The following is a 23320-nucleotide window of genomic DNA, read 5'->3' on the forward strand; positions in this document are numbered from 1 at the left end:
TTTGATTGAATTGGAAGAGCCATCATTTACTGGGCAAATATTGTTAGGGCTCTTTAAAGTTGAGGGGCTAGCTTTGCAGTCCTTTAAGAAAGAACCTAACCCTTGAGAGGTATTGTCCGGAGATAGGAAGAGATTTCATGCTACTTCCCCTTTTGGACATGGTATGTAACAGGAGGGCTATTTGCCCAGAAGTAGAAACCAACGTACTTGAAGAGAGTTTGAGGCTCAACTGACAGAACAAACACACACAATCTCCAGGTGTAAGCAAATCCGGAGCAACAGTCACTTATGTGCTAGAATCTCTGAGAAGAAAATAAAAGAGCTATCTAGGGATTCAAGAGAGAACGAGCTTTGGCAATCAAGAGTCATTCAGCAAGGAAGTGTCCACCCTGGGACTCCAGTTCAGCAATATATATATATATATATCCATGCAGTGCCTAGGGTGGGAGACTATGAGAACTCCAAATGAGAAAAGGGACATGGAAGCCTAACAATACTAGTGCAATGATTGGCTTTGACAATATATTTCCCTACTTTTTTACCATCATACCCTAAATTTGTGCTGATTCTCCATATAAATGCAATATATACTTATGAGTTGAGCATATCACAGGTCTATAGAAATAATATTTTCTTTCTCAAATATATCAGATAAATGTTTGATACATAGGGATCTAATACAAATTTATAAAACTGAAAGTTATTCTCTAATAGATAAGTGGTCAAAGAATATGAATAGTGCTCAAAAAGAGGAATTGCAAATTGTAAACAGCCATATGAAGGGACTGTAAATCGCTTATAAGAAGAGAAATACAAATCAAAGTAATTCCTGTGTTTCACTTTGCGCCAATGAAATTGACAAATATGAAAAAAGGAGAGAATAGTCCATGTTAAACAGGTAGCAAAAGGAGAGGCAAACTAATGCACTATTGGTGGAACTATGGCTTGCTCCAACCATTCTGGAAAAGAATCTGGAATTACACAAATAAAGGGAGCAAAATATTGATACGTTGTCAGCCAAAAAGCTCATTGCTAATCATTTGCTCTAGGTAGGCTAATGACAAAATAAAGATCCAAAATATATAAAAAATGTTTATAGTAAGGCTTTTTGTAGTAGCAAAGAAGTAGTGAGGAAATTACATGTTCCAACATGGACTGAAGAATAGCTTAAAATGCTGTGGGTATATGAATATAATGGAAGAATAATGATCTATAAGAAATAATGAATATGATAGATGTACAGAATTGTGAGAGGACATAAACTGATGTAAATAGAGAAAGCAGATCCATGAAAAATAACATTGTGTCTACAAAAATTTAAATGCAAAGAATAGTAATGATAAATTACAGATAACACATTCCTAAAAATAAATGCTATGACATTGTAATGGCCAAGGTTGGTCTCAAAGAAAAAGTGTAAGAAATTATCCCCCTCCTTCTTAATTTGCAGAGGTGGGAGACCATGAATAGACATTTCATCATTTAATGTTAGATAAGGTTCATGAGTTGGTTAATTTGCCAAATTGTTCTTTCCAGTCTTTTTTGATTCTTTACTATCAGAGAAAACTCTTTGGGAGGGGAAGGAAGCAGGGATATATTGGGAAGAATAAGCGATATAAAAACAAAAGTTATTAGCAAAAATTTTTAAGTGTTTTCCTTTTCTAGGTTAAGAATCTCACCCGTTCCAAGCAAAGTTGCTCCAATATTTCATCATTCTGCTACTAAGTTGCTTCTCCTCTTCTGAGAAACCATCTGAAAATAATAATTTTAGCTATTAGAATGGGACTAGAAGTTGTCAATGTGGAGAACTGCAAAGTTTATCTCCACTGCTCACTCTACTTTCGTTGCTCTCATATCTTATTGCCTCTTGGGAGCTCTTGCCTCCTCCCAAACTTCTGGACCTCTCCTTTACACAGTACATCTTTCCTGTGTAGTCTTCTTGGACAGCACCTTAACCTTAACCATGCTTGACAAATATGTAAGATTTTAAAGCTGATAAGACTCATCTAGTTGACCCTCTTCCCTTTTCTATTTTGGAAGCTGAGAACCAAAAAGGAGGTTATGTGAACTTCCCAACATCATATAAGTAACAGAGCTAGAATTTGAACCCAAATTCTAAGACTTCAAAACCATTATTCTTGCCATTAGGTCAAGTTCCAGCAAGTCATCTAAAACCTGGGTATCGATGGTATTAACATTCTACTGAATGTTATTCATAGCACTCACAATGGAAAAGTAAAATAAAAGAAAAATGGGCTCAAGTATTTTTTCTGAGTGGGAAATACAAATCCTTAGGTAGCCCCAATTAGATCCTGCCATACTTGAGCATGAAACTGAAGAAAAGTGTAGAGACCAAATTTCTAAAATGGAAGGAGTTAAAGCCACATAGACACAGAAGGAACCTCAAGAGCACTGATGTGTTCTTTGATTTTGAAGGACAGAGACTCTTTCCTCTTCTAACCTCATTAACTGCATCTCCTAAAGCAGGACAGCCATTAAAGGAAATCAGACTCTTGGAGCAGAACTGTCTTGAATTCTGGTGGCTCAAAATCAGAGAATCTCAGAGCCAGAAAGAACCTCAGATGTCCTCTAATCCAACCTATCCAGGACAAGAACACCATCTATCTTCCTGAGAAGTTGTCATCTAGTCTCTGCTTGAAGACTTTTGATGAGGAGACAGATGTTTGCTCTAGTTCCAATTCTAACACTAACCTTACTCAAGTCAATTTACTCTCTGCATTTCAGGTTTCTCATCTATACTTTGAAGATAATAAATCATCTTTTCTACATCACAAGGGTGTTGTGAAGACCAAATGAGATAAAGGAGAGGAAGGCACATTGGTAACCTAAAGGGGTTGAACACATGTAAGGACACATGCCAGAAAAGGCCAGTAGGTAATATTGTTATGATGCTTATGTAGCAAAAAAAGATCCATTACCTCTTAAAAATGGGGACCCAAACACAAAGAAGAGATCATCCCCATGGTCTGCCTGGACAGTATCTGGTTTCACATTTCCCCAAACACTTGGCCGATGCTGAAATTCATACAGGTACGTGGGTGCACCTGAATCTGAAAGGAAAGAAAGTGATGGGAAGTTCTAGAGTATTTTGTCATAGATGGAACTCCTTAAATTCCTTTTGCAAAAAACCCTAAAAAAAAGGTTTGTGTTCTGGGACATTAAGTCATTTTAAGTAATTCAAAAGCCTAGGTCCAGGGCACATAATATAACTAGAAGAATAAATAGAGGCATGCAGAATAATCGTACTAATTGAATAAAGTATGTTATTTCTAAATTTGTTATTTATCCCAGAGTAATTCATTAAAAACCTGAGCCCTACCTTAATGATATAGACACTTAGATTTGTCTATGAGCATTGAGGCTATCTTTTTCAGACTTCTAAATCCTGTAGAAATTCCCTTGGTATCAATCCAACACAGACATCTAGCCAGTGCTTGGTAAAGGCAGCCTGATCTAATTTTTAGCACAACAGGTATAATTTTGGGAAGGTCATGTAACCTCCTCTTTGGCTCTCAGCTTTCCAAATTGTAAAGGGAGTGGGCTCAACTAGATGAATCCTACTAGCTATAAAATCTTATAGAGTTATCCCCTCCACATTATGGGATAGGTTAAGAGTATAGCTTCCTCACAATCTAGAAAAGCAGCATAAAATGTTTCGGCCCTCCCTTCACACCAGAAAAAAAGTCAGAATTATTTTCTTTTTGTTTTAGGAGGTGTTTATAGTACTTTACTCTAAAATTTGAATTGATATTTTAAAATACTATATATAATGTGTGTGTGTGTATGTATGCATTTCTGAGTTTCTAAACTTTTCCTGTGTCATCTGCAGCTTCTGCAAAACTCCCAAAAAATTCTCTTTAATTTCTTATGACAACACATGATATACCAAAACCATAGTGGGGAAAGTTGTGGTGTGGAAGAGATAACTATACACCACATAGTCAATATTTATCAACCATGATTGGGATGCTGTCCAGAGTGTTCCTGTCCCCAGCTGACCAATGTCCTTAATCTAGGTTAAGTACTGCCCCTTTCTCACAAAGTGTTCCTATCTCCTCCATGATGAACTTCATATCTTTGTACTATGCATTTACTCTAAGGAAAATATTCATGAAAAGATTTGAATCCAGGTCTTCTAATCCCAAAACTCCTTTTATTATATAAGCAAGGGTCTACAATGTTTCTGGGTAGGGTCTGTCCCAAGTAGCTATGGAATGAGCTAATATCTTTGACTAAAAGTTGGAAGAGATATACCATGCTGCATCACCATCTTCCTCCTTCCTATTCCTCAGAAACTTACTCCTGTAATGCCGAGCCAAAATCACAGCTGGGATTCCAGATGTCAAGTCTCCTAGCATGTCCAGAAAAAGTCTTTTCTTTTTGACAGGATCATCTGTCACTCCAAGATACTCCTGAGTTACCACAGGAGTAAGGTTTTTGGGGATTTCCTAAAATGGTCAATGAAGCAAGGAGTGAAACTTTATTAAGAACACATTCATTCATTTCTACCACTTATCCATCATTTCATCTCTCCATTGACTTGATGTCTTAATGTTGCTCCAACCCACATCTTTCACAACATTGTGAATGTATTATAAGCAAGTCCATTCATAATGTTACTAAATCATGTCATGAATTGTTCAAGCCCGATAACTTATCTGTAACATTGTTTATTATCTTAACTTAACCTGCGATTTTGTTTCATCTAAAATCTTGTTTTTGTGGAATACATTACTGGCATTTGGAGGAAGATGTATCTTTTAAGGACTATTTCTTTGTGCTAGGTCCCTGTGCTAGACATTTCTCAGAATACAGAGATGAAAAAGTCAGGGTTCTTACTGCATGACATGATAGATAGGGAGCTGGACTTGGGATCAAATCCTGCCTATGGAAACACACTGGGTTTTTGACTCTGGACAAGTCACTTAGTGTCTTTCTGCTAAAGGCTCTTCCCTAAAACTCTAAGTTGCTGCTAAGTTACCAACCTTAATTGGTAGAAGAATTTTTCTCATCAGTAATTTCCAATGAAAGTACAGGTTAAGTCCTACCTCCATCCTGCCCTCCTAGAACCTATAATCTAAGAGGGAGCTAGAACAGCAACTTATAAGTATAACATAAAGTATATTTGGATAAATGACTAAAAAGATATAAACAATATGCTCTTGCACTGTTCCCAAGACAGGCAAGAATACTTCTAAACTGAGCAGAGATGTTGGTTAGAGAAGATACGATGAATTCACAGCATGCTTTCTTTCACTGGTTTTCTCCTACAGGTGAGAGGACCACACCTCTTTTTGTTTTTCTGGATAGATAATAACAATTCAGTTTTCGAATGTTATAGCTTAAAATATTTTGCCCTCTGAGACTTATGATGCTGTCCAATCTTGCTTAAACTTAACTGTCCAAATTTGCTTTAAAAATACAAAACAAAACTCAAAGGTTTCAGTTTTCTAACAAAGAGGATATCTGTCAGTTAAACTAATTTGAGTACTTGATGTCTGCCCCTGAGATGAAAAGAATAATGGTGCTGTGGAAATTGTACTAGAATGGACATCAAGTATCCTGGGGTTAAATCCTATCTCTGTCACATATCAGATTTGTGACCTTTGGGAAACTGACTCCCTCCTCCTGGCCTCAATTTCCACATCTATCAAATGAGGGCTTTGTATTCAATGGGTTTTGAGTCCCTTAATTTCTAACATTCTATGTTCTGAGCTTTTGCTTTTTTCACTTTGGATATCTAGGTTTTAAGTTCCTCCCAGATCTCATATTCTATGTCTCTAAATTCCTTACAACAAGTGGATAGGAGTCCCATAGTAGTTCTGTTGCTGTCTCTTGGTCTAATCCATCCTCTGACAGAGGATATCCCATCACCTGAAAAAAAGAAAAGAATCAAGATTCTCATAAAGCATTAATGATTAATGAGAGAAATTAAAACTGTCTACGTAACATAAATGAGGAAAAGAATTTTATTATATCTTCAAATCTGAAGTAAAGTTATTTGATGAGTAGGGTTTAGTTCAATGGATTAACGTAGTTCACTAAATGTCCCAGGAAACTACCCATGTAAAAAGATTGGAAATATAGCATTTTTTTTCAATTTTTAAGAGCAACATTTGCCCCATTTCTTCCAAGAAGACAGAACTGGGATTCCCATGCTACCCAGAGGTTTGGTCAATGGGTGCCTTCTAGCTTCCTGAATAGCAATAAGCCTGAAAGAGAGCTAACTGATACCAGAACCATATTTCATTAGTTTGCCTTTTAGAATGTAGATCCTACTGGAAGAGGTAACCTTGAACCATTTACACATGAATAGCTACAATTTATATCCTAGTGAATTAATTTACCACAAGATTTTGAGTTGAATAGCTCTTAATCTAGTCCAACCAATTCATTTCACAGATATGGAAATTGAAGTTTACAGAAGAACATTAAGTGATATACATATGGCCACATAAAAGCTAATGATAGATCCAATATTCAAACCCATGTCTGCAGATCTCAAATCTGGTACACTTCCCACAGTATCATATTGCTTCCGCATGGAGGGAGACAAGAAGGGTGAAATACAGGATTTCGTAGAAAACTTGGCAATTGTAATAGGAAGGAATTTCAAGGGAGAACAAGGACATTGTACAATTTATGGGTCATGGCATAGAATACAAAATGGGAGAAGATCTGTCCTCTAATCCTTGTCCTCACATTAACACAGTGCATAAACCTGAGGCAATCTGTCCCCTTTTAAAGGCCTTAGTTTTCTCATCTGGGAAATGAAAGGTTTGGTCTCTATGACTTCCAGTTCCACTGTTCTAAGATTATTTGAGTAGGAGAGTGCTAAACACCAGTTTCACCCCTGCTCCACCTAACAACTGCCTAAAGCAGTTCCTTAGAAATGGAGTCCTGTGCTGGGGGAGAGAAGTGTAGGGCTGTTAACTCATAATCAGCAGCATAGGAGCCCCCACGCATTGAATGAAGCCATTTCTCAACTTAACCAATGGGGAATTTCTGGTCCTGGGGAGAAAAGAACACAAGATTCCAGAAGAAACCCAATGCTCTTACAGTTGGAAAAAGCCAGCCAAATTCATCATTGGTGATTCCCATCATAAGGGAAATACCACCAAATTGCTTTTCATCCAGGAGCTCTTTAGGACTTTTAGGGAAAAATACTCCATCCACAACTGTAGGCAGGAACACATATTTCTGGAAGAAAAGAAAATAGTAATAATATACCTGAGGTGTTTTTTCCCCAACCCAGAATGAATTCATTTTCATGTCAATTCTATATAGCTTATGCAGGGATACCATGTCCTTATCCTTTGATAAGGTCAGCTGGGAAAAGGACCTGATACTTTACTCTAGGTGTATGAATTGAAAGTACAGTTGGGGGCATTGTCTTTATCTCACTATAGAATTGCTACTTTTGAATCAATTACTTTTGGATTTCTTACAAGTGATTTCATTACAATAGATTAGAACATAAGACAAAAGCAATTTAATTGTCATATAGCCAAAAATATTAAAAAGTATTACTGTATAAAAAGAAATTCATTGTAAAGAATTATCCTGGGAAGAAATTATTGGGTGGGAATATGCTGTTTCCTCTTCTTTTTGAGGCCACATAGAGTCAGAATCATGAGAGCTCAGAGGCTGTCTATTCCTACCTAAACCTGAACTAGAGTTCCTTCTATAACATGCCTTCTCAGGCAACTTGCTGTGTTTTTAAATAGCTCTGGTCATTACAAAGTTTTCTTTTACACCAAGCCTCGACAGCTTCTACCTAGTGTTCCTGGAAGTGGTCTATAGAGTCAAACTGAAAAATCAAATTGCTTTGCGATGTGACAACTCTTCAACTACTTCAACACACCTTCTATGGCCTTCCCCTGTCTTCCCTTCTCTATGGTAAATAAGCCTCATTCCTTAATCTCATCCTCCTTTGGTATAAAGTAGAGGGCCTTCATCCTCAAATGTTCAGTATCAAATAGGCAAGAGATCCCCCTTGGAGTGTTCTAGGGACCCATGCCTGGCTGTGTTCTATTTAAGCTTTTTATCACTGATTTTGATAAAGGCATATATGACATGGATATCAAATATGCCCATCGAAGGACAAGCCAAACCATTGAAATACAGTCAGGATTCAAAAATTTCTTGAAAGAGCATTGGAATGAATCTGAATAAATCCAATTGGTGGGAATAGATGGTAAATCTTACACTTGCATTCAAAAATAAATTTCATTAAGTAAAATATGGGGAATATATAGTTAGATAGTGATTTGTCTCTGTAAAAGATCTGAAGATATTTTAAGGAGATAATATGGGTTCCCAGTAGGATGCAGAAACCAAAAAATCTAATGTTATCTTAGGTTGCACTGAGAGAGGCATAAATTTCAGGAAGATGATGATCCCACTGTACTTTGCCCTCATCAGACATCATCCCAAGTATTGTGTTCAATTATGAATAACTTCATTTACAAAGAAAATTGATCAGTTGAAGGGCACCTAGAAGAGTGAAGTCAAAATGGTAAAGTGATTGAAATCCATGACATATAAAGATTTCTTGAAGATACTGCAAAACATAAGATTTGCAGGGAGGGGAAAACTAATGTCGGCCATGTTCAAGAATGTGAATGACTGTCAGGTAGAATTTGGGACTTTTTCCAGAAGGTAAATTGAGGAGAAATGAGTGCAAGTCGAAAAGAAATCATTTAGGCTTCATGTCAGGAAAAAATGTCTTAATTAGAAATGTCCACAATTGGAACACATGCAGCTGGGTGGTGCAATGGATAGAGCTCCAGACTGGGACACAAAGTGTTGAACTCAATTGAAACAACTGAACAGCAACAACAAAAATTGGACTGGACTTCTGTGGGTGGTAATGATTTCCTTCTTATTGGAGAACCTCAAGAAGAGTAGATAATCACTCGTCAGATATGTTGTAGTGGGGAGTCCTTTCAAGTATGAGTGGACGTAGATGAGTGCTAATAAGGGTCCTTCAAATGATTAAATTCTGTGAATCCATGAATCTATGAATAAAATTGTCCATGGTATAAGTATAGCACTTTCTCATTTGTGAATCACATAGTTATCTATTATATCTTTTGGTTGTGACAATCTCATGAGGTAAGTAGCAAAAGCACTATTATACTGCGTTGCCATACAGATAAGAAAACGGAGGTTAGACTAAGAAGGGACCTTGGAAATGACTTAGTCTAACCCCTTATTCAACAAAAATTCTATTTTATGGACATTTCTATAGCTAAATGCTGGTGATAGATGGATTCCAAAATTAGAACCTAAACAGTCCTGTCGTTAAGAAGCTTTCATCTTGGGCTGGGAGAAAGCTGGGCGCCAGAAACCGGCGGAGATCTCCAGTCCTCCCAACACAGGACAGCAGTCTGTGGAAGTGACGAGAGGCAGCGCAATGCCACCGGCCAGGAAAGACAGACCACAGAGGCTTGCAGCCTGAAGGAATAAAATGAAGTTTCTTGAACTTCCGGGAGACATAATGGCCAGGTAAATGTTTCTAATCCCTCCCTGCCTCACTGAGAGAATTCCTTGGGAAAAAAAAAAAGAATGCTGGAACAGAGGAGAAAGAAGTGGGGCTTCAGTGGTCAAATAGTAGAAGTTCATAAGTCCCAAAGGGGCAGAGTTGGCAGGGGTCAACACCAGGAGCCCAGACGTAATCTTGCTCCCCCAGGGGATGTGCCAGACATCAGCTCAAACAACAAACAGCTGAGACCATTGCTGAAGAGCAACAGTGCTGGAGTGCACCCAAAGGGAGTGAGATGTCAGGGAGCCAGACCCCTCCCCCACACCTCAGGAAACTGAAGGCTATAATTCCAGACTCACAATCCCCAGAATAAGAAAGCTGGGACAGAGTGCACTGAGTCCCAAAGGCAGAAATTTGTTGTAAAGCCAGGAAAAGGCAAAGCAACATGAAGAAGAACACAAAAAACCCGAGAACAAAAGATTCTTTTTATGGAGACAGGCAGGATCAAAATACCAATTAGGAAGAGAACAGCAATGACACTATAGATGCATCTGATACCTTAAAAGATAAAAAGAATTGGTCTCTAGCCCAAAAAGCACTGCTGGAAGAGCTAAAGGAGGATTTTAAAAACCAAATTAGGGAGATAAAAGAAAATATGGAAAAAAAGATTGGCGAAATGGCTATGGAGATTCAGAATCTAGAGAGAGAAAATGACACCCTGAGAGGCAAAATCAACCAACTGGAAAAGGAGACTCAAAAGCAAAATGAAAACATTAACTCACTAAAAATCAGAGTTGAGCAAGTGGAAACTAATAAATCTATAAGGCACCAAGAAGTAGTAAAACAAAATGTAAAGAATGAAAAAATAGAAAAAAATGTGAAATATCTAATTGGGAAAACAACTGACCCGGAAAATAGATCCAGGAGAGACAATTTAAGAGTTATTGGTCTACCAGAAATCCACAATGAAAAAAAGAGCCTTGACAGTATCTTTGAAGGAATTATCAAAGACAACTGTCCAGAGGTCTTAGAACCAGAGGGCAAAATAATCATTGAAAGAATTCACCGATCACCCCCTGAAAGAGATCCCAAACTGAAAACACCAAGAAATATTATAGCCAAATTTCAGAATTACAAAGTCAAGGAGAAAATACTGCAAGCAGCCAAAAAGAAGCAATTCAAATATCATGGAATTACAGTCAGGATCATGCAGGATCTCTCAGCTTCCACATTAAAAGACAGGAGAAATTGAAATAAGATATTCCGAAGGGCAAAGGAGCTGGTACTACAACCAAGGATCAACTACCCAGCAAAACTAAGCATAATTTTTCAGGCAAGGAGGTGGACATTTAATGAAATAAGGGAATTCCAGACCTTCCTGATGAAAAGGCCAGAACTCAATGGAAAATTTGATCTCCAAATACAAAACTCAAGAGAGACATAAAAAGGTAACCAGGGGGAAAACCCCCACAAACCTTATTAATCAATAAGGGCAAATTATTTGCATCTTTATGTGGGATTATATCATCTTATGTATGTTTTATATATATACATATATGTGTCAGTCTTGAGAATGGTACAGATATTATGACAATTGAAAGGCATATACATAGATTGTGAATGCCTGTATAAATTAACTGATGTAAAGATAAAAAACATAAGTAAGAGATGTAAAGGGAGGGCTGTGAGAGAAGAGGTAAGAAGGTATTAGAAAAGGGTAAATTACACCAAATGAAGAGAACAAAAACATATTATAGTAGAGGGAAAGAAGGGAGGGAGAAGAGCAGTATTTGAGCGTCACTGTCATCTGATCTGGTACAAGAAGGGAATAAAATACCCTGGTAAGTTTAGAAATCTAACTTGACCTACGGGAAGGAGGAGGGGAAGGAGGGGAAAAAGGGAGGGGGGTGGTCAGAAGGGAGGGGAGAAGTAGCAAGTGGGAAACAGTAAGATAAGGGAGGGGAATAAAGAGGGAGGGTAAACTGAGGAAGGCAGCAGTCAAAAGCAAAACTTTGTTGAGGAGGAGAAGCGGAAAGGGAGAAATAAAAGCATAAACCAGGGGAATTAAGATGGAGAAAAAGACACAGATAGAAATCATAACTCTGAACGTGAATGGGATGAACTCTCTCATAAAACAGAAACTGGTAGCAGAATGGATTAAAAACCATAATCCTACAATATGCTGTTTACAAGAAACACATTTGAAACAGGGGGATACACATAGGGTAAAGGTAAAAGGCTGGAGTAAAATATATTGCCCCTCAGCTAAAGTAAAAAAAGCAGGTGTAGCGATCCTAATCTCAGACAAAGCAAAAGTAAAAATAGATTTAATTAAAAGAGATAAGGAAGGACATTATATCCTGCTCAAAGGCACCATAAACAATGGAGCAATATCATTGTTTAGCATATATGCAACAAGTGGTAAGGCATACAGATTCTTAGAGGAGTGGTTAAGGGAGTTACAGGAAGAAATAGACAGCAAAACTATAACATTGGGAGACCTCAACCTCCCCCTTTCTGAACTTGATAAATCTAACCTCAAAATAAATAAGAAAGAAGTTAAGAAGGTAAACAAAATTTTAGAAAAGGCAGATATGATAGACCTCTGGAGAAAACTGAATGGGGATAAAAAGGAATATACTTTCTTCTCAAAAGTACATGGCACATACTCAAAAATTGACCATGTATTAGGGCATCAAAACCTCACAATCCAGTGCAGAAAGGCAGAAGTAGTCAAAGCACACTTTTCAGATCATGATGCAATAAGAATTATTTGTAACAAAGAACCATGGAAAAATAAGCTAAAAATTAATTGGAAACTAAATAATCTAATTCTAAAGAATTAGTGGGCCAAAGAACAAATCAGAGAAACAATTAATAACTTCATTCAAGAGAATGACAATAATCAAACAACATACCAAAACTTATGGGATGCAGCAAAAGCAGTTCTTAGGGGAAGTTTTATATCCCTAAATGTTTACATGAATAAAACAGGGAAAAAAGAGATCAATGATCTGGCCACACTGCTGAAAAAGCTAGAAAAAGAGCAAATTGAAAATCCCCAATTAAAAATCATATTAGAAATACTGAAAATCAAAGGAGAGATTAACAAAATTGAAACCAAGAAAGCTATTGAATCAATAAATAAAACAAAGAGTTGGTTTTATGAAAAAACAATAAAAGCGATAAACCTTTGGCCAATTTGATTAAAAAAAAGAAAGAAGAAAATCAAATTACCAGTATGAAAAATGAAAAGGGTGAGTTTACCTCTAATGAAGAGGAAATCAAAACAATAATTAGGAATTATTTTGCCCAATTGTATGCCCATAAATTTGACAACCTTAGGGACATGGATGAATATCTACAAAACCTAAACTACCCAGGTTAACAGAAAAGGAAGTAAAATTTCTAAATAACCTCATCTCAGAAAAAGAAATTGAGCAAGCCATCAACGAACTCCCCAGGAAAAAATCTCCAGGGCCAGATGGTTTTACATGTGAATTCTATCAAACATTTAAAGAACAACTAATTCCAATACTTTCCAGACTATTTGGGAAAATAGGTGAAGAAGGAGTCCTACCAAATTCTTTTTATGACACAAATATTGTACTAATACCCAAACCAGGTAGAGTCAAAACAGAGAAAGAAAATTATAGGCCAATTTCCCTAATGAATATTGGTGAAAAAAATTTTAAATAAAATACTAGCAAAAAGATTGCAGCAACTTATAACCAGAATAATACACTATGAGCAGGTAGGATTTATTCCAGGAATGCAAAGTTGGTTCAATGTTAGAAAAAGCATTAGCATAATTGTTCATATCAACAACAAAACTAGGAGAAACCACATGATCATCTCAATAGACGCAGAAGAAACCTTTGACAAAATACAACACCCATTCCTATTAAAAACACTTAAAAGCATAGGAATAAATGGAACCTTCCTTAAAATTATAAATAGCATCTACCTAAAACCATCAACAAGCATTATTTGTGATGGGGATAAGCTAGATGCATTCCCAATAAGATCAGGGGTGAAACAAAGATGTCCATTATCACCCCTACTATTCAATTTGGTACTAGAAACATTAGCTGTAGCAATAAGAGAAGAAAAAGAAATTGAAGGATTTAGAATAGGAAAAGAAGAAACTAAATTATCACTTTTTGTAGATGATATGGTTATTTATTTAGAGAATCCTAGAGAATCAAGTAAAAAACTACTTGAAATAATAAACAACTTTAGCTAAGTCGCAGGATATAAAATAAACCCACATAAATCCTCAGCATTCCTACACATTACTGACAAAGCCCAACAGCAAGAGATAGAAAGAGAAATTCAATTCAAAGTTACTGTAGACACTATAAAATACTTGGGAGTCTATTTGCCAAGACAAACCCAGGGCCTATATGAACATAACTATGAAACACTTTTCACGTGAATAAAGTCTCTAAATGAATGGAAAAATATCAGTTGCTCATGGTTAGGCTTAGGCTGAGCTAATATAATAAAAATGTCAATTTTACCTAAATTAATCTAACTATTCAGTGCCATACCAATCGAACTACCAAAAATTATTTTTCTGAGCTGGACAAAATAATAACAAAATTCATCTGGAAAAACAAGAGGTCTAGAATATCTAAGGTATTAATGAAAAGAAATGCTAGAGAAGGTAGCCTAGCGATACCAGATATTAAACTGATACTACAGAGCAGCAGTCATCAAAACTATCTGGTACTGGCTAAGAAACAGAGATGTGGATCAGTGGAATAGTATAGGAATACAAGATGGAGAAGTCAACAACTATAGAAATCTACTCTTTGATAAACGCAAATAGGCCAGCTTCTGGGCTAATAATTCACTATTTCACAAAAACTGTTGGGAAAATTGGAAAATGGTAGGGCAGAAACTGGGCATAGACCAATATCTTACACCATATACCAAAATAAAGTCAAAATGGGTTCATGATTTAGGAGTAAAGGCTGATACTATAAGTAATTTGGGAGAGCAAGGAATAGTTTACTTATCAGATTTATGGGAAAGAAAAGAATTCATGACCCAACAAGAGATAGAGAGCATTACAAAAGGCAAAATGGATAATTTTGATTATGTTAAATTGAAATGTTTTTGTACAAAAAAAGCCAATGCAACAAAAATTAGGAGGGAAGCAGAAAATTGGGAAAAAATCTTTACAACTAGTATCTCTGATAAAGGCCTCATTTCTAAAATATACAGGGAACTGAGCCAAATATATAGGAACACAAGCCATTCCCCAATTGAGAAATGGTCAAAGGATATGAACAGGCAGTTTTGAGAGGAAGAAATTAAAGCTATCTATAGGTATATGAAAAAATGCTCTATATCACTACTGATTAGAGAAATGCAAATCAAAACAACTCTTAGATACCACATCTCTCCTGTCAGATTGGCTACAATAACAAAACAGGAAAATGATAAATGCTGGAGAGGATGTGGGAAAATTGGAACATTGTTACATTGCTGGTGGAGTTGTGAGATGATCCAGCCATTTTGGAGAGTAATTTGGAACTACGCCCAAAGGGCCACAGGAATGTTCATACCCTCTTACCCAGCAATACCACTTCTAGGGTTGTATCCCAAAGAAATTACACAAGCGGGAAAAGGACCCATATGTACAAAAATATTTATAGAGGCTCTTTTTTGTGGTAGCCAAGAATTGGAAATCAAGGGGATGCCCATCAATTGGGGAATGGCTGAACAAGCTGTGGTATATGAAGGTAATGGAATACTATTGTGCCATAAGAAATGGGGATGATACGGACTTCATGACAACCTGGAAAAACCTACACGACATAACGCTGAGTGAGTGGAGCAGAGCCAGGAGAACACTGTACACAAACACAGATATATGGGTTCCGTAAGGACCAACCCTGACAGATTTCGCTCTTCTCAGCAACACAAGGTGCAAGGACAACTCCAAAGGACTCACGATGGAAAATGCTATCTACATCCAGAAAAAGAACTATGAAATTTGAATGCAGGTTGAGGCACACTTCATGCTCGCCTTTTTTTCTTCTCTTTTGTTTTTTTTTCGGGTTTTTTTTTGGTTCTGTTTCTTCTTTCTCGTGATTCATTCCATTGGTCATAATTCTTCTCCACAACTTGACTAGTGTACAAATTAATTCAATGCGAAGTTATTCGTGGTAGTTATATGAGATTCCATGCCGTCTTGGGGAGGGAGGGGGAAAGGAGGGGAGAAAATCTGGAACTCAAAATTACGTAGAACCATGTGTTGTAAACTAAAAATAAAAATTAAAAAAAAGAAGCTTTCTTCTTCATCTATTCTATAGGGTAAGAAATTCTACATCACATTCTTTTATGGATAAGGAAATTGAGGCTCTAAGAGGAGAGTGGCAAAGTCTAGACATGTAGACTAAACTCAATTTTCCTGATTTCTAATCCGGGACACTTTCCTCTATAGCACTCTGCCACGAACTCAACATAGACTGCACAGGTAGAATATTAATGGAATATGATAACTGAAGCAATAAGAAAGGAAATATTTACATTGTATACAAACCAGTGCTTCAGGACAGTCATGAGGCAAAGAGAGGTAAAGATTCAGTAGACCATACCTAGAGATAGTGGGGTTGAAGGGAATTTATCATGTCTCTTCTGTTTAGTTCAGGAGGACTTCTTGGACTAAGTGGAATTTTAGGGAAATAGTGAAGAAAAGTAGGAGTCTTATTGTCTTCTACATACACTAACCTACCTAAGAGGACAAATAACTTTCTAGGAAAGATGATGAAAGAGGTAGGGCTGGGGAGAGAACCTGATTACTGCTGAAACAAGTCAACAAGGCTTGGAATCTCAAATGGCCAGTCAACCCCAGAGATTTTTCCACTTAATAATTTGCCCAAAGCAAAAGTCTCCTATTGCAATTACAGTTGTTTTCATAGGATATACAAGGTGCGGTAGAGATTGATAAGAATAGCCTTAATTGCCTGGAGCCTTGGTGTCATCTCTGAGAGCATGTAGGGCATAATTGACCCACCTAAAATGTTTCTCTAGTCTAGATTTATTTTTACATTAGTTAAAATTGTCTGACATGAAATAAAGAAAATTGACTTCTGGCATCCTCATCTAAAGAACTATTTTGGCAGAGATTTTAGGATGGTAAACAAAAAGCTATATAAATCCTTAACTAGGGTTTCTTAAACTGGTATCTGTGAACTTAGATTTTTTTTAATATTTTGTTAACTGTTCTTCAACATAATTGATTTCACTTGTAATTTCAGGCATTTTGTTTTATAATTTTGGAACATTAAAACCTCTTATAATAGCCAAGAGTGTCCATCTCACACACACACACACACACACACACACACACTCACTACACCCCACCGCACTGCACCGCAACACACTGCATCGCGTCTTGTCATGTCACATCACACCAAATCACAACAAGATTCCTTGGTCTAGAAACTGAAAAGGCCAGTCCCAGATTCCTGAAGAGGAATTTTCAGGTATGGGTAATTGTGCCCAGAGAGTGTGATGGGGCCCTATTAAAGGATATGGCATTGAATCATTCCATTCAGTGATGATTGTCTTTTCTGTACTTAACTAGAACTTAGTAGCTACAATTATACCACTTATCACAATGCCTCTCACATAGTAGATGCTCATAAAATTTTCATTAACTGACTGATTGACTAACTTAAAGGAACCAAGAGTTAAAAATTAAAATAACAAAAATAACTTACCTCTATAGGATCTCCTCTGAAATCCACCTGGTATAAATTCTGTGAAGGCAAAAAAAAGAATGGATGAGAGAAATTTCCCAGAAAGACCTCTCACCATGCTAAGTCCCTTGACAATAAGGTTCATCCTCACAGAGTTCTCAAGAAGGTGCTAGTTGAAGAAATGCACACTTCTCCTGGTCTTCCACACCTCTTGGCAAAGTCAAGCTGTAAGAGCCATAGAGAGTAACAAACCCTCTATGAAATCATGCTTGGAACCACTACCTCAAGTGCTTCTCCCTCCTACTGACCCCTAACACATCATAGTCCTTTGGAAGAAAATACAGGTGGGGTAAGCTGTCCTAGAAATGAGTGGTGGCACTCTTTCCTCAATTTGTTCATTAGGTCTAATCTTTCATAGCCCATCACTACCCCATACGATACTTGGCCTCCATTCTAAGAGAGAAACTGAAGAAAAGAGGACAACATTATTTAATAAGCTAAAATAAAGATTGCATTTGGTACAAATTATGCCACCGTTGCTGAAAATCATGCAGCAAGAGTCCCATCTTGCATTTTGAACATGCTTGGCCCTTATTCTCTCCATCTCTGCAATCTCTGCATTCTCCCAAGATTCCTCAGTTGTTGCTGACAAACTGGTACCACATGTGCAAAGTAGAGAATTGTAGCAAATATGCAAGTTGTTCTAGGCACAAGAAAGTACTTTGGTTTCATTTGTCTGACTTATCCTCCCAATGTGCTTGGGGCTTGAGTGGATCTAAATGACCATGCCAAGGCTGCATTTTGCCCCTAATGTGTGAACACAATCTCAGTCAAGGGTCAGGTTGACTTCACTGAGAAAGCAGACAGGTCATATGGTAAATATTCCTTTTTTCAGGGAAGCCCTCAGCACCTCAGGTTCTGTATAGCTACAGGATAGGCAAGCCACTGCCTCCATGTTTCAGACTTCTTTAAAAGAACAGATTCTCTAAGATACTTGAACTCTGAGGGAGGAGCCTCAAATGGTCTTCTGGCCTGGACTCTTATACTCAGACATGTGGACATTAGGAGCAAAACCCAGAAATCCATCTCCCAGATCATGACTTAGGTGAGGGTCAAGTCAACTAGGGTCTGTAGGAGGGAGATTTGTGAAAATTGGAACTACAACTAGGATAGGAGAAGTAAGATTTTTTTCACAGTGTGCTAAAATATAGATACTGCCTGTAGTGCTTTCAATCTTCAGCAAAGAAACAACCAAAGTGAGCATCCAGTTAGCAAAAATAGAAAGCTTACAGATGATGTGCTAGTTGTAGTATAGGAGGTGAATTCTTTCCTGGCCTTCTTACCAACCATGACATCTGCTCCCAACAATGCAGCTATGACTATGGCAAAAAATTATTTTCCCTAAAAATACCTGGCTATTTATCATTCTAGAAATAAGAGCACATTGTCCATGGGAAGACATCCATATTGAATGATAGAACTTGAGAGGATGAAGTGACCATATACAATGAAAGTTGTTGAAGGGGCAAGAGGTAAGGACTGTAAGATTGCCTACCATGTTCACATTTATTTTTAGGATCTCATCCTCTGTCTTCTGCCTCATACACTGAACCAGGACGGCTGACGTGGTTGTTTTACATCCAGCAATAACTGCAATTGTCTGTAACAAAATATAACAGGGAACACTTTTTACTGAGACCTCATGGGGTAGAACAGTTTTACCCAAACCACTATGTCCCTGGATGTGTGACAATATGATGTAGAAGAATGTGCTGAATCTGAAGTCAGAGGAGTTGGGTTCAAATCCCGGCTCTACCCCTTGCCTCCTATGTGACACTGGTAAGTCCCTTCCTCACTCATAGACTCCTTTCTGAAGGAAAATGAAGTGATTAAAATAGATGACAGCTTTGACCTTGTTTTGTTCATGCTTGAAAGAGGACCAAAATGACATCACTATGTTAGATTCAAGTTATAGTGCCTCTGATTGTGGCTGATCAGACCAATATGAGCTCAGAATGCTATACCACAGGTCAGACATAAATAGTACATGTGAAAATTTGGAGTGGATTTTCTAAATTCCCACATATCATTCCAGCTTGGACCACTTTAAGTATATAAATGCAGTGAAGTGTTTGGAAAGGCATATAATGTAAGGAGCCTACCTCAGTAATTGGTTTGACATTGTAACTGAACAGAGCTTTTTGAAGGACAACTCCACTCTGCATAATGGCTCGGTGGAAGAGATTCTTGGTCAAAGGAGACAGAACCTGAGAGAACAATGACGGAAATGAAATTACCATTCAAGAGCAAAACTGTAACTAGGTTATGACAACCACAACTTTACTCTAGGCCCTAGGGCATGAAATTTAGAGGATGCTGACATACCCTCCCTTCCATCACTAGAATTAGAAAAAAATAAGTACTACAGCCTTAGCGATTAGTTACTAAAATAATTAGCTAAAATAGACACCGAGGGCCGGGTATAGTGTATGGGAGGCCAGACTTGGAATTGGAAAAACTGGGTTCCAGTTTTTCCCTTGACACCTACCTGCTAAGTGACCCTAAACAAATTTATCAGTACTCTTTGGGAGTTCTCTGAGACTATAGATTGCAGTATAATTAAGGATTTGCATGTTTGTTTGTTTGTTTTTCTCATCAGGAGTTCCCATTGCCAAGGAAATTATAGGTTTGAACTCTGCCTAGAATTTACCTAAAAAACAGCCAAAATGAGAAACCATCAGAGGGCATACTTCCTCCCCTTGGGTCTCACACTTTTACCTCTTTCGTGTTCTCCTACTCCAGTGAGTGGAGGCCTTCCTAGTAGTAGCCTTTGACTCATCTGTATTCATTTTGTTTACCTCCATTAAAATAGAAACTTCTTGAAGTCATGATTTTTCTTTTTATCCTAATATCCAAGAACTTAGCATAGGGCCTTGTACTCGGCCTAAATTTAATAGCCTAATTTAATTAACCTAAATTTAATAAATTCTTGTAGCATGAAGGCATATATCTAGGATCTTTCTCTCCACAGAGTTTTTTTTTTTGACCCCAGGGTGTTCTTCCCTTCCCTCCAGTGTGTCTTAAAATATTGATTTAAAGATATGTTTCATGTTACTTGTCCCAAATGCCAAAATAGCTCTTTACAGCATGGTTCAAGAGCCCCGATTAGATGGGTCAAGGCAACACCACTTATGCTCAGAAAATACCATGGCATGATCACCTTGCTGGACTCGGACTATAATAAATGAATTAAAGATTTTTTTTCTTCTTAGGCCTTTGGAAGTGACATTTCCACTGACGGTTTTGCATGAATCTGGAATTTAGTTTCTCGATGAAAACTTCTAAAAGAGGAAACTATTAACACAAGCATGAGTTACTTGAATCAGAAATTCTAGGGTCACGTATTAAATCTAACTGGCCACTGATACCTTCATGTGAATGTATTTATTATATTTTTTCCTAAGAAAAAATTTTGATAGGGAGAAGAGGAGAACTCCTGAGAAAACCAGCAGGCTAGTTTATTAAAAATCCTGGGCAAAACTATGAAGTTGATTTTTTCCCTAGGAGTCTTAGATACCTTGTTTATTCTCTTTCTCTCCACTCATTGACTTCCATGCTTTTTCTTCTAAAATCTAGTTTTCTCAGGAGTTCTCCTCTTCTCCCTATCAAAATTTGTTCTTAGGAAAAAACATAATAAATACATTCACATGAAGGTATCAGTGGCCAGTTAGATTTAATATGTGACCCTTCCAGGGGAAATTTGGATTATAAGCAGGGAACAAACTTTAAGGCAATGAAATTCAAATGATGAAAAACAAGAAATTCTGTAGGATGGGTCACTCATAGACAGAGAAATCACTGTGGAGGTATCATGTGGCTGCCTGTAGGTCAAGACCAGCCCTACTTCTCTGCTTTGGTGGTGTCAAGGCAAATATGGTCAAGAGTGCGCTAGCTTCATAAAGTTTGCTCAGGCTACCTTAAGGATAAATTATGGAGATTTTCATGATACTCTGAACCAATTCATGTACATGGAAACAAAACTGGATTTGGAATCTAGAGACATGGGTTCGAGTCCCAGTTCTTATAGAAACTACATCTATCTGAGCCTCAGCTATAATGTGTGTATTATCTACTTTATATAGCACCTGTGGGGAAAGTGATTTTAAAGCACTATACAAACTTAACTTGTTGCTATTGATATTATAAAAGGACATCATTTTGAAAAATGAGTATGTTCTATACCCTCATAGATCTTTATTATTGGCTGTCTAAAATCAGTCTTGGGGCATGGACAGATCTGTATTTAAATCAAAGATATTTTACTATCTGGTTGGTAAAGAAATCAACTGTCTTGAATCACATAGGGTCATCGCAGACTGTTGCAAGAACTGAAGTCCCCTTTTATACCAGAGATCTCTTTGTTGCTGGGACTCCCACCCTGAGTTCAGAAACATTGGCAGAGCCCTCTGAATCAAAGCATGCCACTCTGAAATCTCACCAGTGCTGAAACACTAAAACCTCCTGAATCTTCACCAAAGATGGTCACAGAGCTCGGGTCTCCTCCAAAATTGGCAATATTCTTCTGGATCCAATGGAGTGCTGCCACTTGGTCTAAGCAACCCCAGTTCCCCAAAGCATGCTCATCACCAGTGCTGCAAGGGTGAGGAGAGGAAATAGTTAGATGAATGGATGTATTCATGGATGCATGGAAGGATGGATGGATGGATGGATGGGTGGATGAAAAAAGAATGGTTGTCAAAGGGTGGGCCTTCTGACAGAAGTTAGTGTCAAGAAATGAGAGGGAGTATAGTAGAAAGAATATTGACTGATAGTCGGGAGAAACCTTGTTTGAAATATGGCCTTTGATATTTAACCCTATGTTCATGGGCAACTCATTCAGTGCATTTAAGCCTTATTTTCCTAATCTATAAATTGATAATAGCACTTACCTAAAGGGAGTTAAAGGGCAAATTTGATAATATAGATAAAAATTGAAAATATTGGCATTACTATTAGGAATAACTGGTTACGTGGGAAAATTAGGCATAGTGATGGGCCTTCATATCTCCAACAAATCCAGTTTAACTGTCAACCTTGTTATTTTTATATTTTTTAAATAGGTCCTCCTTTCTGCATTAGATGTAAGTATTATGAGAGCAGGAATTAGGTCTTCTAATTTTTTCTGTCCATGACCTACGTTATTCCTTGGATATCCAATTAATGGCAACTACTCCAACAAATTGTTTTGCCCTGGAAGAAATCCCCAGCTGTTTGGTCCCCAAATCTTTCCTGTTCCCAACCATACCACATTAGTGTTTTTCTTCCCATGTGATTTGCAGGATTCAAATATTTTTCCCATCCTCCATGCTAGTCTGAAAATGTTTAGTTCATATCCTATCTGCTCCAGAAAACCTAGACACTCAGACTCATAGTAATTGTTCCATCTTCTGCTTTCCAATAGCTAAGAACTATTATCACCTATATCCCTCATTTGGCAATTAGCATGAACTTTGTTGTCAGTATTCAGCATAGAAAGGCAGTCTGCTTGGACTGGACAGAGATAAACAAAATAGAACTGACATTTTTTTTTCCTGGAAGGAATGTGACTCAAGTGCTTCACCTGACCTTTTATTTTATTTATTATTTGTCTTGTTTTTATTTTATTCATTTCCTTTTTATACCTCCTCTTCAATCAAGTAGGATCTTGAGAGAATGGACTATTCATCTATCAAGCCTCAACATCATTCCTATGGCATTGTTTTGGGCAGTTAGTGGGATATGTTTGGGGGACACAGTATCCCAATCAAGCAAACAGTGGAAATATATTGCACAGAACTTGTTAACTTCTCTATAGATCATCTAGAACAATAGGCTGTAAATTTGCTGCAGAAAAAAGTGGGGGAGGAAATTGACATTCTAACACATAAGCATAGCATTAATCTTAGCCTGGGCATATTCTGCTGGCTTTTGCTGGCTGCAACTATATGCATAAGGAGGGTGAGTATATCCTTGTCAGGGAGAGAATCTGTAGCTAATTCATTGTAGTGGATAGGAGGAGTCTGTACTGTTAACGTATTGTTAATGTGGTTTTGCT

The 23320-nt window shown here is 37.4% G+C and overlaps 1 protein-coding gene across 1 annotated transcript in view; it reads right to left on the reverse strand.

The window, feature by feature from the left end:
* LOC118842361 (liver carboxylesterase 1-like) overlaps window positions 1-23320 on the reverse strand; it is a 146131-nt gene that overhangs the window by 105169 nt on the left and 17642 nt on the right. Inside the window, exons 5-13 of the mRNA XM_036749903.1 lie at window positions 21725-21878; window positions 19389-19493; window positions 18782-18886; window positions 17248-17286; window positions 7081-7221; window positions 5815-5895; window positions 4322-4469; window positions 2940-3071; window positions 1680-1752 (exon numbers count right to left, since the gene is read on the reverse strand). Of these exons, the coding sequence (XP_036605798.1) occupies window positions 1680-1752; window positions 2940-3071; window positions 4322-4469; window positions 5815-5895; window positions 7081-7221; window positions 17248-17286; window positions 18782-18886; window positions 19389-19493; window positions 21725-21878 (978 nt within the window). The remainder of the gene's footprint in view (window positions 1-1679; window positions 1753-2939; window positions 3072-4321; window positions 4470-5814; window positions 5896-7080; window positions 7222-17247; window positions 17287-18781; window positions 18887-19388; window positions 19494-21724; window positions 21879-23320) is intronic.

This window comes from Trichosurus vulpecula, chromosome 3, assembly GCF_011100635.1.
Source record: "Trichosurus vulpecula isolate mTriVul1 chromosome 3, mTriVul1.pri, whole genome shotgun sequence".
NCBI lineage: Eukaryota > Metazoa > Chordata > Mammalia > Diprotodontia > Phalangeridae > Trichosurus > Trichosurus vulpecula.